Source organism: Myodes glareolus, chromosome 4, assembly GCF_982192425.1.
Source record: "Myodes glareolus chromosome 4, mMyoGla1.1, whole genome shotgun sequence".
Taxonomy (NCBI): domain Eukaryota; kingdom Metazoa; phylum Chordata; class Mammalia; order Rodentia; family Cricetidae; genus Myodes; species Myodes glareolus.
The window spans coordinates 37,216,644-37,236,193 of record NC_142029.1 but is presented as its reverse complement, the minus strand read 5'-3'; the positions used below and the strand labels follow the sequence as shown (position 1 = coordinate 37,236,193).

Sequence of the window (19,550 nt, the reverse complement as noted above, 5' to 3'; positions counted from 1 at the left end):
GATGTGCTTACATCTACTGAAATTGGGGGACAGTTTGTAAAGGAGCCTTAAATACATAATAAACACATTGCCTCGAATTCAAGGCTAAGTTGAAGTTTAGTTTCCATTGTCCCCTCCTTACTGTATCTGATGATAATGCTAATATCCTGTAATAGCATATTTGTCTCAACCTTTGTCCTGTTTTAATCAGGAAGTGAAGGGCAGAAAAGAATTTCACAGTTCACACTTAACTTCACCTGGATGACCATCAACACTTTGTCCCAGCATGCTCTGGGTCTCTGTGCATCTGGGCATCCCTGCAGTTACTGCTGTGGGAAAGCTGTCATGTCACCATTAGCAATGTCATTACAAGACAGTGAGAATTATGGTTACTTCCTGCCAAGTTCAGACTCAGAGCTCTTATCCACAAACAAGGACATCTGTCACTGACTTCACTCACAAACCCATAAGTTCACTTGTGATTTTAGTTATAATCATTGGTTCACAGGTCTTGGGCTATTAATCATTACCTGCTGACCTCAGTGGCCTCAGAGATACACGTCACTGCGTGAGTCTGCACACCCTCCCAGTGTCCAGGGCTGGCCCCTGTGTATCCTGGTATGTACTGCTAATTTCTCCTCAGCTGTAGAATCCGCTCCACTGCTCTACAAACAGCTGGCAAAGTAGCAGTGCTGCACTCCAGGGTGATGCGCATGTGCACAGCACAGGGTCTCATGATTTGAAATTGAAGCTAGATATAGATATAGATAGATATAGATATAGATATAGATAGATAATATTTTAACCAAATCGGCTACACGAAAATCCCTGGCATAGTCAGTTTGATTCTTTCATCTCTGTGCTGCTACAGGCAGGTTCAGCTGAAACAGGCTGAATCCGCAGTAGGGAAGCAGCCTCAGGGCAGAGTCAAGAGTGTGATTCCCTTTTCTGGGAGGTCTGTCAAAAGTTCACTCTTTCAAAGGTCAAAAAATGTTTTCATAAAATTGTTTCACTACAGTTAAGATCTATCCATGGTTTTTGTCTGTTTCAGAATAATTTCCTTGAGCTGGAATGTATATTCTTTGGTGTGTGGGTGGAATATTTTGTAGATTTCTGTTAAGTCAATTTGATGCACATCATTTATTTCTGATTTTTCTGGTTTTTTGTCAAGAAGACTTGTCTGTGGAGTACTGAAACCCCTACTGTTAAGAATCCTGCAAGATCCCTGGCAGCAGTAGGCAGCAGGGCCCACAGAGCAGTTAGTCCCAGGCAGAGATGGCTGCCTGTCCCAGAGTAGTGACTGGTCCCAGGCAGGGAGACACAGGGCGAACTGATTCCAGCGAGCCTGGGGATGTGAGCAGGCAGCAGGTAGAAGGCACATGGACAGACACATCCTGTAGAATAGAATTGGACATTTATTACTTAGAGGAGAAGGTGGAGGAGAAGGAGAAGAGGAAGAGAGAGAGACAGAGAAAAGGGGAGTGGGAGAGAGGGAGCTCATGCCAAAAGGGAACAGTGAGAATAAAAATGGTGAGAGGAGTGCAGGGGTCGCCGGAAGTAGGTGTGGCTTGTCTCTTAAAGTAACAATTAACCATAATACCTACAATTGCTGGATTGTAGCTACTCTGTATCTTTACTTTTTTTGTGAAAATTTGTCCATCAGAGTTTGGGGATCACCAAATGAGGAAATGTATTAAAGGGTTGCAGCATTGGGAAGATTGAGAACTACTGTTTCTAAGATCTTGTTGAAGATCTTGTCCATGCCATTGGCCTGGGATTCTTCTCTTTCACCTCTGCCCATGAATAACAGTTAGTATATTCATGGTGTCCCACATTTCTGGAATATTTCTTGATGTATTTTTAATTTCATATTCTTTGTGTGATTTTCTTTGAGGCCTGCTAAAGTTTCTTCTACTTGACCCATTCTGTTTGTGAGACTTTCCCCTCGGTTTTCTAATTGGATCATTAAGATTTCCAGTTCTGCCTTCACTTCAGCTTGAGCTCTCTTTAATATTCCTATCTCTCTATTGAATCAATTGTTTTAAATCCTGGGTTGTCTTCATTAATTCCATCAGTCTTATGATAGTGTTTTCTTGGGCATCGCCCAAGCATTTATTCTCTTTAAATTTATTGAGTTGTTTCTTCTCTAAACACCCTGAAATCTTTGTTGAAGGCTGTAATTTCCATATTAAGAATGTCTGTGATCTGTGGTTGATACTCAATGGAGAACATATTATAGGGCTGGTGGGTTTGCATGGGAGAAGATACTGGCTTCATCTTTTATATTAGTTGAATATTTTCCATGGGAACTAGGTGATTAGACTTCATTGGAGGTTCTGTGTCTGATATGAACACAGCAGGCTGGCACAAAGCTCAGAATGTGTGGGAATGCCTCAAACCAGACAGTGGATATGGTGTGGGAGAGATGGATCAGGGGATAGCAGGGGTTTGGGTACAGGGGTCTCTAAAACCACTACAGACAGAAGAGTAAGAACCCACAAGAGGGAAGAAGGGAGTCTGACCCTGAGTAGTTTATTTTGGGCAGACTTAAGCACAGCACAATTTGGTGGAAAAATTCCTGGTGATAAACTTCATCCCCTGGGTACACTAAAGCCTAAGACAAGATGACACCAAGACTCTTTGTAAAGTACAAATGACATCTTCCCTAAACATGGGCTCATTATATTGATAAACTCATGATATGGTATGATAGAGGATCTGGTGTGATCTTCAATACATAGCTCAAATGTCACCAGGCTGTTAACCACATATGTCCCCAGCCTCCTGGGGAGGAAACAGGTAATGCCTCGTTCTCTTTGAGGGACAAGCCTGTGTGTTTGGCATTCCTGGTTCCCTAATGCTTTTCTGTGAGCACAAGGGCCTCTGTGCTTCCCACAGCTGGGGAGGGTCTGACGTGTGTGCAGATGTGCATGCTGGCCTGAGCTGGAGGCTGATGGCGGTGGAAGTGGAGCTCACCAGATACACCAGGGCCATGGTGTGGAGCCCAGGCTAGATCTGAGGTAGGGGAGGGTGTGCAGAGAGTAGGAACAGAAGGACACACCAGACTAGACCTCAACAGGAGATGTTCAGGGCAGGACTAGGCCTGGATATTTGATGCTGTCTGGAAAGGATGAAGTCAGGGTTCCAGCAGGGGCAAGGACAGAATATTCTTCTGCATTTTTTGAGAGAGGGCATCACTATTCTGTAACTCTGGATGTCCTGGAACTCAGTATGTAGACCAGGCTGGCCTCAAACTCACAGAGGTCCATGTAGCTCTGTTTCCTAAGGGTTGGGATTAAAAGCCTGTACCACTCTACTTGACGAAAGACGGAGATTTTTTCAAAGAAAGTTTCTGTTATTGTTATTTTGCGGACTGTGTATTTTCCCTGTCTTTTACATTTGCCATTAAAATAATTTAAATTTAAATTTGTGTGTTGAGGTGATTTGCCTACAGGTATGTGTGTGTCACGGGTGTCCAGTGACCACAGAGGCCAGAGGAGGACATCAGGTTCTCTGGAGCCTGAGTTACAGATGATTGTGAGATGTCCTGTAGACGTAGATGTAGATGTCCTGTTGTGCCCTCACCTGGGTCCTTGGAAAGAATAATTGTGTCTGTCACCTCCCTGTCAGCTCTCCAGAGACTCCTTCACTAATTTAAATTTTTAATTTTGTTTTCTGTTATTTTTTCCTTCTTTAAAAACATTCTTTTCCTAGTTACCCAATTCCTGCTCCTGCCACTTACATCTTTCTTTCTTTCTTTCTTTCTTTCTTTCTTTCTTTCTTTCTTTCTTTCTTTCTTTCTTTCTTTCTTCCTTCCTTCCTCCTTCCTTCCTCCCTTCCTCCTTCTCTCTCTCTCTCTCTCTCTCTCTCTCTCTCTCTCTGTCTCTCTCTTTCTCTCTCTTTCCTTCTTTCTTTCTTTGAGGGAGCAGCTCACTTGTTGGTCACAACTGCATGACTTTTTAACCATGAAATAATCACACAGAAACTGTATTAATTAAATCACTGCTTGGTCCATTAACTCAAGCCTCTTATTGGTTAACTCTTGCATCTTAATTAAACACATTTCTATTAGTCTGTATATCACCAGATACCGTGGTCTAGCAGCAAACATTCAGCATGTCTGACTCTGGTGGCTCCATGGCATCTCTCTGACTCTGCTCTTCTTCCTTCCAGCATTTAGCTTAGTTTCCCCACCTAGCTAAGTTCTGCCCTATCAACAGGCCGAAAGCAGCTCCTTTATTCATTAACTAATAAAAGCAGCACATCGACAGAAGATCTCCCACACCATTTCTTTCTTTCTCTCTTTTTATTTTTGGATCTTAAATTTTTCTTCTTTATTTTTTCCCATTTTTCTTTTGATTTTTTTCCTTTTGCGGATTAATTTTACTTTTAAACATTTTGGTTAATTCCACAATGTTGCTAATCACTTATTTCCTTTCATTAGTGTTTTTCTTGTTTAGTTTTTCCTCGTTTTTACAAGTTTTTCTTTTATTTGTAGTGATTATTGTTTGCCTTCTTCTACCTAAGTGATGTCTGCAATTCCCGATGAAGAAGTTGAAGACATGAGATACATATACCATTGGCTGATATTTATTATATCACAAGAACCAGCACGAAGAATCGCTCTTTATTATTTAACAACATCAGTGACTGATGTCTGTGGACTCTAACAATGCAACTTTACTTAATGTTAAAAAGCTTCTTTGCTGCTTCGATTTTTTTCACATCAAGGGGAGGTTTTCTCTGGCTGCCAGGCTGCAGGAATTTCTTCACATTGGGTAGGCTGCTGATTCTGCTCTTCAGGGCCTGTGATCCAGAAAACACAGCCTTGAGAATAGGAACTGCTCAAGAACACAGTCCAAAACACATGACCCCCCAGAACACGACCAACTGCATCCTTGCAACAGTCGATAGTTGACATAGAAGAACCACAAATCCATGAGCTACAAAACTTAACTCAGCATAATTTCCTTAAGACCCCCTTTGATATCCAATTGCCTTCTCCTCAGGACCCCGGACACACTCTTCAGATGTGGTTTTGTAATAGAGCACAGAGCACTTGTCTCTCAGGTGTGAAAGCAGAGACTACCAAAGAAAAGTGAAGGCGTGAAAAACTGAGTTGGAAATGAGGACAGAAAATATCCAAGTCTGACCAGGAGCTCCTCACAGTTAGTTTTCACACTGTAGATAAGCATGGTGGGGACCGTGGAGAGAGAAGCACAGTGCTGAGGAGTCAGAGCTGAGGAGGGGTCAGCGTGACAGAGACCTGCTAAGACACTGAGTGTGCAGAGACAGGCCACATGAGATGGAAGAAGGCCAGAAGCAGCTTGCAAGGAACAGGGGTGAAGGGAGAGAGCAGTGGGGTCCTGTGACTTATCAGTGCAAAAATATATTCTTCTTGGGGTACCAGCCTCAATGTCAGTTACGAAAAGATTGTTTTCATGCCTGAAACCAGGGTCTAGTAGCTCAGTTGGAGGTTGAAGGATGGGCCCTCAACAGCCCAGAGGCATATCATATTATATTATATTATATTTTATTATATTATATTCTCAGAGGCAAGTGTATGCAGCTGCCTCTACGAGGTGATCTCACCTTCAGCAGGGGGAAAGGGTCCAGAAGGCTGGAGTCAAGCTCTTCAACATACAGGAGAAGTTCCAGCAGGTGAATGTCCACCCTGGTCAGCCTGTTACCAACAAGGTAGTCTTGTCCGTGGCTCTTCAAGACCTGTCAAATTAAAGGAGACAGATTATGAGCATATAAGGTTGAGCTGTGGCCACTACTGATATGGGAGAATGGTCTGTATTCTGTCAATTATATTTTTAATAAATGCTGACTGGCCAGTAGACAGGCAAGAAGTATAGGCAGGACACCAGATGGGAAGTAGAGGCAGGTCAAAGAGAACAGGCATATTCTGGGAAGAAGGAAGCTCTCTCTGCAGTTGTGAGCCTGCCACAGAAGAAGCAAGATGTGACTGCCTTGCTGAAAAAGGTACTGAGCCGTGTGGCTAACACAAATAAGAATAATGGGCTAAAATAAGTTATAAGTGTTAATAAAAGCCTAAGCTAATGGGCCAATCAGTTTATAGTTAATGTAGACCTCTGAGTGATTTCTTTGGGACTTAATGATTGTGAGAACCAGGCCGAAAGAAAACCTCAGACAACGCACCACCCATTCCCAAGTCTCCCAAAGGTTCTCTGGCCCTTCCTGGCAGGTATACAAATGCAGACACAGGCCTATGATGCAAGAGGCAGCATGAGAAGTCAGGCACGTGACCTCCTCTCTAAAGGTCAGGTGACCTTTCTCTGTCATTGCACATTCCCATGGCCTTCACACCACCACACTATGTACATTTTCCACATGGAATGAGGGCTTAGTCCCTTGCACATCATGGCTCCTCCCATTAGTTTGAAATGACAGAGCACCAGAAGTTCAGAACATTCCTCTCCCTGTCCTGCCTCTTCAGTCCTGTGGGCAGAGGCCTCACCTGCAGGGAACAACAGACTCAGAAGAACACCCTGTGTCTGCTCTCCTCAGTTCTCTGGAATCTGAAATACATCTGACTGAACTAAATACAGCCTCCCTGTACAGCATTGGCTCTGACTCCCAACCTTCACTGTGTCATGATTGACAGAGCTGAATTGAACAGGAGGAACTGAGGCTGAGTGCCTAAGTAACTGTGTATGGATAGACAAGCATGCCAACACCATATGGGGCTAATCTTCTTATCTGATTTTGGCTATCTATTTATTTCACATTTATTTCAACATTTCTGGTTGTGAGAAGATTTAATAATAGCATTGTCTCAGTTACAGTTTATGACATTTACTTAAATATCCCAGCAATATTAAAATCACAAATACCCTAAAGGACAAGCACTTGCTACATCATGAGCTACAAGTAGAGAAGAATTAAAATGCTTTGTGATCACCTTATCACACTATATATGTCTACAGAGAAAAAAATACAATAACCACATTCAGAAACAAATAAGGCCAGGCATGGTGGCACACACATTTAATTCAAGCACTGAAGATGCTGAGGCAGGTGGAACTCTGGGAGCTTGAGGCCAGTCCACAGAGAGAGTTCAGAGAGGCAGAACTATATAATACAGCAATCCTATTTTGAAGAAAAAAGAAAAAGAAGAAGAAAAGAAGAAAACTTAAAACTACAAAAGGAAGCATCAAATGGTCTCAGTACAGAATTTACTGTGTGCCTGGAGTTCATGAATCACGCAGCAGAGATCATTCAAGCGATGGCTGAACATTGTGTCTTGTGAGACAGGGCCTTGACTCCAGAGGGCTGCGTGAGGACCTGTGGCTCCTAAATACCTCACTGCTTCTGCAGAGCACAGGCAGCAATGAGTGAACTTTCAGTGAATTATAAATGGGGTCAAAATCAGGTCTCTGAGGAATGTGTAGGATTCCTAATCCTGTAGGACTCTAGCTTTATTCTTAGCTGTTACTTGACAGACCTTTTTCTTACTTTACAACACACTCTGAAGTGTTCTGGATTTAACTCCAAAGAGAAGCCACGACAAAGAGAGGCGCTACGTATACACTGACACACCTTATGTGTGGAGTGTGCATGGCTCTCCTTCCAAGCCTGCCATCTGTGACCCTAACTCCTGCAGGCCAGTGTTCCTTTACATCTCTTCATCAGCCTCCTCCTCTTCCCTGCATCACTGTCCTAGGTCAGGTTCTCCTCCGTCTTTGAAGCTCTATCCTATTCTCCTGACAGTCAGTGGCTCTCTGGTCTCCCTGTGTGATGTGACAGAATATTTTCCTATCTGTGTTTTTCTGCAGTTTGCCCTGGAATTGAAGCCCAGTGTGTCTGCAGGATCTAGGTCCATCTCTGGAGTGGATCAGCCTTCCACAGAGCAGGTCTGTCTATGGCCTTGAACTCTGGTGAATGTGGACCCTAGATTGGCGTGACCATGCGGTGCTCCTTCACAGGCCATTTTTATACAGCGTCCTGTGGGCAGGGAGCTGCACAGGGAGGCTCATGGAAGGTCAGTGTGGCAGCACCCTGTCCCTCCCAACTTCTGCTTTTCTCTTTTCCTGGAAACACAGTGTTCACAGACTTCAAAACCCTACTTACTTGTTCATAGGCAGGCAAGTACCGGTTTTTGGTCTTGTCTTTTACCAAGGAGATCTTGGCCTCTTTTTGGTCCGGGGGACATAAAACCAATTGCATGATCATTTCAGTAAGATCTACAATCCCCTCTGTGTACATGTCGATCCTGAAAGACAAAATTATTCAAATGGTCTTTGGTATACAGGGACTCACTATTTGATATTTTAATCTAAAAATCTGAGAAATTAACACTGAAAGGTATTTCCAAAATTACTCACCTGTAATCAGTCATTATGTTTTATATTTAATAGATATATCTACTTTTCTTCTAGTACAGTTCTGATACACTTTTAGAATTTTTCAAACCCATACATGGCCCAACCTAAGGACAAACGGTATCACTAGCCCATCTAAAGATGCAATCGTGATGTACTTTGTGGCATCCTATAAGATAACCATCAAACTCTACAGAGGGCTCTCTCTCTCTCTCTCTTTTTCTCTTTCTGACATGCTATGTTCTCAATGACTATGCTGAGGTTCAAAAAGCTAACAAGATATCTCCCAGATAAGCTCAAAACAGAGCCCTGGCTGAGCACCAGATGCGTCTGTGCACATCTCTCGTTCCGCTCAGCGGCATCTATGTCAGTGTTAAATGTTCTCCAAACATTTCTTACAACAGCTCACTCTCCAGCTGGATTCTGGACATGCTAACATTTGTCAAGACATGCCTATTTCTTCACTCATTTCAACCACAGCACACACAGACACATGCATTCCTTGTTCTTAACTACACTTCACACATTGCTTTTGGGAGAATTTCACTGTCACACAACAACACACTTCTGGTGTTTGCTCTGCAAAGGTAGTATTCTGTGTTCCAATGCATCTGTCGCATTCTAAGACTGCTGACATCCTCCGATGTCAACAGAGTCTGATCCTCACTCGCTTTGCACTCCAATCCTGCCACTGTGGCAGCTGCTACAGGAGGACTGATCTGCTTCCTCCTTATTCAGGGGAGCTCGGGAACATTTCATATGACCGGAGCCAGGAACATGTGCCCTGGAGTCTGCTCACTGAACATCATACAATGGTCACGCTTTACCTGCTTTTGCTTCCCTAATCCCTTCATATATGTTCATGGCTAAAATCATACGTTGTGCTCCTCTTTCATCTTTTATTGACTATCATGACTGATTCTACCATGAGAAAATTATAAATAATGCTGCTAAGGGTATTTCTATACAAGCACTGTTACAGCCGAGTCTCTAATTCCCAAGGACAAATGTTTCCCACAGTACAGATTATGGCTAGCATCACGTTTAGCTCTTTGATCAACTGCAATACTCCTACACAGTGGTTCTCGACTGAAAAATTTTGTCAAGTAGAGTGTGTCCCAGCATGGGTGGTACAGTCCATAGAACTGCTTTAGTTCTGAATTAAATGCTTATGGTAAACCAGGTCCGTGGGTCCCTAAGCCTCATTGTGTTGAGCAGTCCATACAACTGACTGGCAATTCAGATGCTTGTTCTGCACTGTTCCTACTCATGGGATGTGGGAGGCAGCTCCTTCACCCTTCCTTCCCTAGGACTCCTCCACCAGTCTCAAGCCCTGTGTCCTTGGTCCTAAGCTGTTGGCTGAGGTCCAGCACTGAAGCCTTGAGCACCTGGAGTCATGGCTCTCTCATGCTCAGACCCTTGGCAACGATGTTTGCAAGTCTGTCGCTGTGCTGTGCTGACAACATCATCCTCGACTGTAGCCACACTCACCTGCATCCACCCTATTTGCTCTTCCGTCTCCTCCATGGACTCTTCCATCCTTGGACTAAGTGATTATCCCCATGACAATCCTGCTCCTAGACACAAACCCGGCCACTCTCTTGCTCACTGATTGAGGGACCCAAATCCTTCCTTTGTTTCCCCTTGGAGTCAAAACAGGAAATATACCGTACAGGGCTCTCTCCTTCGCGTCCTTCCCATAGAGGTCGTATTTGGTGGCGATGTAGTTGAGAATGGCTCTGGTCTGTACCAGCGTCATCCCGTCAATCTCCACCATGGGCACTTGCTGAAACATCAACCTCCCATCTGTGAAAGGAGAAAGGAAAAGGTATCTGAGGTGTCCAAGTCTCACTTCTTAGGAGCAGAAGAGTTTTCTTGAAGTGTTTGATCATTTAAACGAAAGATAAATGATTGGTTCTCAGTCTTTCAGGCTGAACCACATTTACTTTAGTGTCTGTTTCCTCTCTGTCTCACTCGTCTTCTTTTGGCTTTGAGTTTCTCACATCCATCTTTTTTTCCTGTCCAGACACATATTATATTTCTAGTGCATGTTTTCATGTCAGTTCATGTCCCTGGATGCACGTGGAAGAGGAGGAGGGAGAGCAGAGGCCTCCATGCAAACAAAACTAAGTAGGGTGTTTGACAATCTCATCATGTTCATGACATTAAGGTGATGTGTGACAGTTTCTTACACAGTGAGCCACCATGAGTTCCTCCAGCCTGTTCTTGTGTGGTGATAGAGACTCATCAGTAGCTATGATGAAAACGCTCAAGAAAATCACCCCAGCTGTTCTTCTACCTATGATTTAGTCAATGGCCATGTACCTGTGTGGTTATTGGACACAAGTTACTGAGTGAAACCCTGCCTGAATAAGTCAGTGAGAGGGAGCTTGAATGAAATAACTTACTCTGAATCAGAAAGAGTGAGAAAACATTTATTCCCAAGTCCACAGACAAATTCTTGTAGAAATCTGCATCCCAATTTTATTATTGTTTCCATTTTCTGATCCTTCAAGGAGCCCCACCACCTCCATCATATCCTTCTGATATTCCTGACAGTTCCCATCATCACCCGTCAAAATCATCTTCTGCTTCTAGTAGGTACCACAGACACTTGGTGTTACCTTTGATTAACTTTTCCATATCTGCCGGAGTTTCTATAAACTTCTCTTCAAACTGAAACAGAAAAAGGAAGTGCAATCTCATTAGCGCATTCTGTATCACTGTAGAATTTTGAACCTGAGAGCTCCCTGTGTTAGTACGTCTGTCGAAATTGAAACTTTCAGTAGATATGAAGGATCTGATCGTGACCTCATGGAAATTCAGATTAAACTCATCAAGAAGAGGTGTAGATCATTACAAGCAGCTCATTACTGTAGTGTTCCTCCACCTTGACCCACCATGTTCATGCTTTGGTCCTAAGAGAGTGATGTCACTAGAGGACCAGCACTGGGAGATTGAGGTTTTGGGCTCTCAGGAAAGTCAACTCTAATTACATAGAATAGAATGTATTTCTATGTCTACATCATGGCCATTGCATAGTCCTGGGAACACCTGTATTTTCTTTTTTCCTTTAAGATTTAGTATTGCTAGTTTTAAGTGTGTGTGTGTGTGTGTGTGTGTGTGTGTGTGTGTGTGTGTGTGGTCTTGCACATGGGAATACATCCATCTCATGGGTTAGAGTTCATAGAGGCCAGAGATTAGAGATTCCATTAGAGATGGAGTGACAGGCAGTTGTTAACTCTCCTGCATGGTTGCCGGGAAAAATAGAAGATTGTCTGCATGTGCAATAAGGACTTAGAAGCCAAACCATTACTCCAGCCCCACAGCAAGTTGCTTACATTGCAGGGCTGCTGTTCTGGTTTTAAAATATTTGTTTTGCTTATGAAAATTACACGCTTTTGTGTGAGGTTACACAAACCCAATGGCGGTCTACTCTGGACTTTCATATGGGTTCCTAGGATCAGAACCCATGTGGCTTAGTCTTTAGCCATGTAACCATCTCTCCTGCCATTTAGAGTAATTTAAATCACTTTTTTCCTTTCACAGTTTAAAGAAAATTTTCAGTCATGGAAGGCTGAAAATCAGCTTCAATCCTGCTTGGTAAGACAGTTTGCTGACAATCCTATAACCCGACAGATTGGACTGACATACAATGAAATGATATCAACAATGTTCTCAGCACTCAGAGAGGTGCAGGGAGTGGTGACATCATCACAGAGGGAGGCTGAACTGTGATGGGCTTGGGGGTTTAAGGGGGATGATGTCAATGGCATCCTGTGGGCACATTGAGCTGGAAGGTCTGAGCCAGGGTCTCTAGCGGCCTCTACCCACTGCCTTCTCAGTCACTATGGACAGGGAAGAGGAAGGCTTGTACAGACGCCCCACCCCCTCCTCCTGAGCTGAATCAACAGTCCAGTGGCTTAGAACATGTCCTGAGAAACAGATCGGGCGTACACACACTGGCACCCAACTTTTCATCTATTTAAAGCAATCTCCTGGGTTGGCACTAGTGTGTCTTGGTTCTTAAGCACTCTTTCGTTCAGAAAGGAACAGCTGAAGCCCTGTTCCTTTAGGAATGGAGGTGGATTCCACAGTTGAGGGAAACACGCTGCCATGACACTGAGGGAGGACACCAAAGCCGCTGTCACAGGACACCACTTCATCTTTTACCCTTCCCATTCTGCTCCTGTCTGAGGAGGACAAGATCTCAGGCAGCTTCCAGGACTTCCTCTCAGGAAATTTCCATAGCTGACCTCCCCTGGAGTGAGCTGGGAAGAGTTTTTCCTAGTGGCGCCTCTAGAGGGCAGCACTAACATCTTCCAGAATTTTTATCTCTAAACCTGTAATGAAAGCTTTTAACCTCAGAATGTTGCTTCAACACTCACTTGGACCACTCTTACACTTTCCTGAAAGATCACAGATACGGGGCCACCTGAAGATGGCACCTCTGCATTACATCCTACCTATGACCTCCCGATCAGCCCTGCACCATTTGAAAGTCTCTACAAACCGATTACTGAGTATTGCTGTACAGTGTCAGCTAATGTCCACTGGGTTCATCTCTGTGTCCATCTTCTTTTTGACTCTGACATTAAGGTCAGACACACCAGAGGTATCACACATCCCTATCACAAACACTTTATCATGAATCTCCAATGTTAAATACTCCTTTTAAAAACATAGTGTCGGCTGAGAAGTTCTATCCAGAGAGGTGAGTGGGTGCTTGCCTTTGCTCTCTGTCCCAGAAGAGAGCACAGCCCTTCCCCCCTCAGTTTCTGCGGCAGGGTCTTTGGTGTCCCACAGGACCCTTCCCTGAATCCACCGCTGCCAACCTTTTGTCTCCTGGGTCCTGTAAACACCAGCTAGCCCTGCTGTAGTGCTGAGAAGTTCTATCCAGAGAGGTGAGTGGGTGCTCACCTGGGCTCTCTGTCCCAGAAGAGAGTACAACCCCTCCCCCCTCAGCTTCTGCGGCAGGGTTTTCGGTGTTGCACCAGACCCCTCCCTGTCCCCACTGCTGCTGCCTTTTTGTCTCCTGGGTCCTGTAAACACCAGCTAGCCCTGCTGCAGTGCTGAGGAGTTCTATCCAGAGAGTGCTGAGGAGTTCTATTCAGAGAGTGCTGAGGAGTTCTATCCAGAGAGTGCTGAGGAGTTTCATCCAGAGAGGAGGAGATGGGCAGGCGCCAATGCAAGAATTCCTCCAACAACCTGGAAGGCAACATGACATCTCCAGAATCCAGAGATCACGAAACTAGAAGAATTGAACACCCTACTCCAGAAGAAATAGAAGAAATAGACTCTAAGCAGATCTATATGAAAATAATAGAGGAACTTAAACAGGAGGTGAAAATCTGCCGTAAAGAAATGGAAGATAAGTATAACAAAAAGATTGAGGAAATGAGTAAAGAAATGGAAGAGAAATATACCAAAAGGTTTGAAGAAATGAGTAAATCCGTAAATGAAATTCTGGGAAACCAAGAAAAAACAATCAAACAGGTAATGGAAACAGTTCAAGGTTTGAAAACTGAAATGGAGTCAATGAAGAAATCACAAGTCGAGGTCCGGCTGGCTATGGAAAAACCTAGGAAAACGAACAGAGACTTCAGAATCAAGCATAACCAACAGAATACAAGAGATAGAAGAAAGAATCTCAGACTCTGAGGACACCATAGAGAAATTAAATGCTCTGACCAAAGAAAAGAGCAAATCCAACAAATTCTCATCACAAAATATTCAGGAAATGTGGGACACAATAAAAAAACCAAATCTAAGAATAATAGGGGTAGAAGAAGGAGAAGAATTGCAGATCAAAGGTCCAGAAAATATATTCAACAAAATTATAGAAGAAAACTTCCCTAACCTAAAGAACGATATCCCTATGAAGGTTCAAGAAGCATACAGAACACCGAATAGGCTGGATCAAAAAAAACCATCCCCTCGCCATATAATAATCAAAATATAAAACATTCAGATTAAAGAGAGAATATTAAGAGCTGCAAAGGAAAAAGATCAAGTAACTTATAAAGGTAAACCTATCAGACTTACACCAGACTTCTCTATGGAAACCATGAAAGCTAGAAGGTCCTGGATAGAGGTACTGCAGAAACTAAGAGACCATGGATGCAAGCCCAGACTACTTTACCCAGCCAAGCTATCGTTCACTATCAACGGAGAAAACAAAATATTCCAGGATAAAAACAAATTTAAACAATACGTCGCTACAAATCCAGCCTTACAGAAAGTATTAGAAGGAAAATCACAACCCAAGGAATCCAACATTCCTAACACTGCCTACAATAACTCAGGCATCTAGCGACCCTTCACAAGCAGAACTCAAAGAAGGGAAAAACATACACTCCACTACCCCCCCAAAAAAATAATAACCAGAGTCAACAACCACTGGTCATTAATATCACTTAATATCAATGGACTCAATTCATCTATAAAAAGGCACAGACTTAGAGACTGGATACGAAAACAGGATCCAACATTCTGCTGTTTACAAGAAACACACCTCAACCACAAAGACAGACATCTACTCAGAGTAAAGGGCAAGGAAAAGGTTTTCCAAGCAAACGGACCTAAGAAACAAGCAGGTATGGCCATTCTAATATCTAACAAAATTGACTTAAAACTAAAATCTATTAGAAGAGATAGAGATGGACATTTCATACTCATAACAGGAACAATTCATCAGGAGGAAGTCTCAATCCTGAATATCTATGCCCCTAATATAAAGGCACACACTTATGTAAAAGAAACACTTCTAGAACTCAAGGCAGTCATCAAACCACACACACTAATAGTAAGAGACTTCAACACACCTCTCTCACCAATGGACAGATCAATCAGACAGAAACCCAACAGAGAAATAAGAGAATTATTGGAGGTATTGAATCAAATGGACTTAACAGATATCTATAGAACATTCCACCCAAATAGGAAAGAATATACCTTCTTCTCTGCTGCCCATGGAACCTTCTCAAAAATTGACCACATACTTGGTAACAAAGCAAACTTCCACAGATATAAAAAAATATTAGTAACCACCTGTGTCTTGTCAGATCACCATGGATTAAAGTTAGAATTCAACAATAATGCTACACCCAGGAAGCCAACAAACTCATGGAAGTTCAACTGTCAACTATTAAATCACCCCTGGGTCAAGGAAGAAATAAAGAAAGAAATTAAAGTCTTCCTTGAATTTAATGAAAATAAAGACACAACATACTCAAACCTATGGGACACTATGAAAGCAGTGCTAAGAGGAAAGTTCATAGCACTAAGTGCCCAATTAAAGAAAACGGAGAAAGCACACATTGGAGACTTAACAGCACACTTGAAAGCTCTAGGAAAAAAAGAAGCTGATTCACCCAGGAGGAGTAGAAGACTGGAAATAATCAAACTGAGGGCTGAAATCAACAAAATAGAAATACAGAAAACAATCCAAAGAATCAATGAAACAAAAAGCTGGTTCTTGGAGAAAATCAACAAGATCGACAAACCCCTATCCAAACTAATCAAAAGGCAGAGAGAGAACATGCAAATTAATAAGATCAGAAATGAAAAGGGGGACATAACCACAGACACAGAGGAAATTCAGAGAATCATCAGATCTTACTGCGAAAGCTTATATGCCACAAAGTTGGAAAATGTAAAAGAAATGGACATTTTTTAAATAAGTACCATATACCAAAGTTGAACCAAAAACAGGTGAACAATCTAAATAGACCTGTTAGTCGTGAAGAATTAGAGGCTGTTATCAAAAATCTGCCTACCAAAAAGAGCCCAGGACCAGATGGTTTCAATGCAGAATTCTACCAGAACTTCCAGGAAGAGCTAATACCTATACTCCTTAATGTATTCCACAATATGGAAACAGAAGAATCATTGCCAAACTCCTTTTATGAAGCTACAGTTACCCTGATACCAAAACCGCACAAAGACACAACCAAGAAAGAGAATTACAGGCCAATCTCACTCATGAACATCGACGCGAAAATTCTCAATAAAGTACTGGCAAACCGAATCCAAGAACACATTAGAAAAATTATCCATTATGATCAAGTAGGCTTCATCCCAGAGATGCAGGGCTGGTTCAACATACGCAAATCTATCAATGTAATCCATCATATAAATAAACTGAAAGAAAAAAACCGTATGATCATTTCATTGGATGCTGAAAAAGCATTTGACAAAATTCAACACCCCTTTATGATAAAAGTGTTGGAGAGACTGGGGATACAAGGATCATACCTAAATATAATAAAAGCAAGATACAGCAAGCCGACAGCTAACATCAAATTGAATGGAGAGAAACTCAAAGCCTTTCCACTAAAATCAGGAACACGACAAGGCTGTCCACTCTCTCCATACCTCTTCAATATAGTGCTTGAAGTTCTAGCAATAGCAATAAGACAACATAAGGAGATCAAGGGGATTCGAATTGGAAAGGAAGAAATTAAACTTTCGTTATTTGCTAATGATATGATAGTGTACATAAGCGACCCCAAAAACTCTACCAAAGAAGTCCTACAGCTGATAAACACCTTTAGTAATGTGGCAGGATACAAGATCAACTTCAAAAAATTGGTTGCCCTCCTATACACAAAGGAAAAATAAGCAGAGAGAGAAATCAGAGAAACGTCACCTTTCACGATAGCCACAAATAGCATAAAATATCTTGGGGTTACTCTAACCAAGGAAGTGAAAGTCCTATTTGACAAGAACTTTAAGTCCTTGAAGAAAGAAATTGAGGAGGATACCAGAAAATGGAAAGACCTCCCCTACTCTTGGATTGGGAGAATCAACATAGTAAAAATGGCAATTCTACCAAAAGCAATCTATAGATTCAATGCAATCCCCATCAAAATCCCATCAAACTTCTTCACAGACCTTGAGAGAACAATAATCAAGTTTATATGGCAAAACAAAAAAACCAGGATAGCCAAAACAATCTTATACAATAAAGGAACTTCTGGAGGCATTACCATCCCTGACTTCAAACTCTATTACAGAGCTACAGTATTGAAAACAGCTTGGTATTGGCATAAGAACAGAGAAGTCGACCTATGGAATCGAATAGAAGACCCGGATATTAACCCACAAACTTATGAACACCTAATTTTCGACAAGGGAGCTAAAGGTATACAATGGAAGATGGAAAGCATCTTCAACAAATGGTGCTGGCATAACTGGATGTCAACCTGTAGAAGAATGAAAGTAGATCCATATCTATCACCATGCACAAAACTCAAGTCCAAATGGATTAAAGACATCGACATTAATCTGTCCACTTTGAACCTGATAGAAGAGAAAGTGGGAAGTAGTCTACAAGATATAGGCACAGGAGGCCACTTCCTAAGTAGGACCCCAGTAGCACAGACAATAAGAGAAACAATGAATAAATGGGACCTACTGAAACTGAGAAGCTTCTGTAAAGCAAAGGACACTGTCAGTAAGACAAAAAGGCTGCCTTCTGACTGGGAGAAGATCTTCACCAACCCCTCATCAGACAAAGGTCTGATCTCCAAAATATACAAAGAACTCAGGAAACTAGACACTAAAACTCTAATTAACCCAATTAAAAAATGGGGTACTGAACTGAACAGAGAATTCACAACAGATGAACTTCGAATGGCCAGAAGACACTTAAGGTCATGCTCAACCTCCTTAGCGATCTGGGAAATGCAAATTAAAACCACTTTGAGATACCATCTTACAACTGTCAGAATAGCTAAACTCAAAAACACCAACGATAGCCTATGCTGGAGAGGATGTGGAGTGAGGGGAACACTCATCCATTGTTGGTGGGAATGCAAACTTGTGCAGCCACTGTGGAAATCAGTGTGGCGGTTTCTCAGGAAACTGGAAGTCAATCTCCCTCAGGACCCAGCAATTCCACTCTAGGGAATATACCCAAGAGATGCCCTATCATACTACAAAAGTATTTGTTCAACTATGTTCATAGCAGCACTATTTGTAATAGCCAGAACATGGAAACAACCTAGGTGCCCCTCAATAGAAGAATGGTTAAAGAAGGTGTGGAACATATATACATTAGAGTTTTACTCAGCGGTAAAAAAAACAATGGCATCTTGAATTTTGCATGCAAATGGATAGAAATAGAAAACGCTTTACTGAGTGAGGTAACCCAGACCCAAAAAGAGGAATATGGTATGTACTCACTCATAAGTGGATTCTAGCCATAGTGAAAGGTCTTTGAGTCTATAATTTGTGATCCTAGAGAAGCTAAATAAGAAAGTGAACCTGAAGAAAATCATATAGTTATCCTCCTGGATAGTGGAACTAGGCAAGATTGCCAGGCAAACTCGGGTGCATGGGGGATGGGGGGTGGAAGTAAGGGAAGATGATCAGGGAGAGGGGAGAGGGGGAGGATTGGGGAAGGCTTGGGGGAATGGAGGGGGAGGGGAGGGAGGAAGGATGGTTGGGGGAGCAGGGAGGTTTATATCTCAGCTAAGGGAGCCATTTTAGGGTTTGCAAGAGACTTGATTCTGGAGGTTTCCCAGTAAAAAATAAATAAAAAAATAATAAAAAATAAATAAATAAATAATAATAAAAAAAAGAAAAGAAAATGCTTTACTGAGTCAAACCCAAAAAGTCAAAGCCAAACCCAAAAAGAGGAATATGGTATGTATTCACTCATAAATGGATTCTAGCCATAATTAAAGGTCTTTGAGCCTATTATTCGTGATCCTAGAGAAGCTGGATAGGAGGGTGAACCTGAAGAAAATTCAGGTAGTTTTCTTCCTGGAGATTGGAAATAGACAAGAGTCCCAGGTAACCTCCGATGCATGAGGGGGTAGGAGGGTTGTTGGAAGGGGAGAGGGTTAGAGAGAAGGGAGCAGGGGAGGAATGGGGAATGCTCGGGGGACTGGGACGGTGGGAGGGAGGAAGGATAGATATGGGATCAGGGAAGAATATATCTCAATTAAGGGAGTCAGTTTAGGGTTTACTAGAGACTTGATTATAAATGGGATCCCAGGTCCAAGGAGAAATCCCCAGATTGTTCTCTGGACAGAGGAGAGGGTGCCTGAACCGGTCGTGGCCCATAACCATACTGATGAATATTTTGCTTATCACCATAGATCCTTCATCTGGCGATGGATGGAGATGGAGACGGAGACCCACATTGGAACACTGGACTTAACTCCCTAGGTCCAAACGAGAAGCAGAAGGAAAGAGAACGTGAGCAAGGAAGGC

The 19,550-nt window shown here is 42.5% G+C and overlaps 1 protein-coding gene across 2 annotated transcripts in view; it reads right to left on the bottom strand.

The window, feature by feature from the left end:
• Window positions 1-4,553: 4,553 nt before the first annotated feature.
• LOC148122234 (glutathione S-transferase A2-like) overlaps window positions 4,554-19,550 on the bottom strand; it is a 37,395-nt gene continuing 22,398 nt past the window's right edge. For both annotated transcript variants that reach the window (XM_087905417.1, XM_087905416.1), the window contains exons 3-7: window positions 10,952-11,003; window positions 10,001-10,133; window positions 8,077-8,218; window positions 5,572-5,703; window positions 4,554-4,785 (exon numbers count right to left, since the gene is read on the bottom strand). In XM_087905417.1, the coding sequence (XP_087761543.1) occupies window positions 4,660-4,785; window positions 5,572-5,703; window positions 8,077-8,218; window positions 10,001-10,133; window positions 10,952-11,003 (585 nt within the window). In that variant the 3' untranslated portion in view covers window positions 4,554-4,659. The remainder of the gene's footprint in view (window positions 4,786-5,571; window positions 5,704-8,076; window positions 8,219-10,000; window positions 10,134-10,951; window positions 11,004-19,550) is intronic.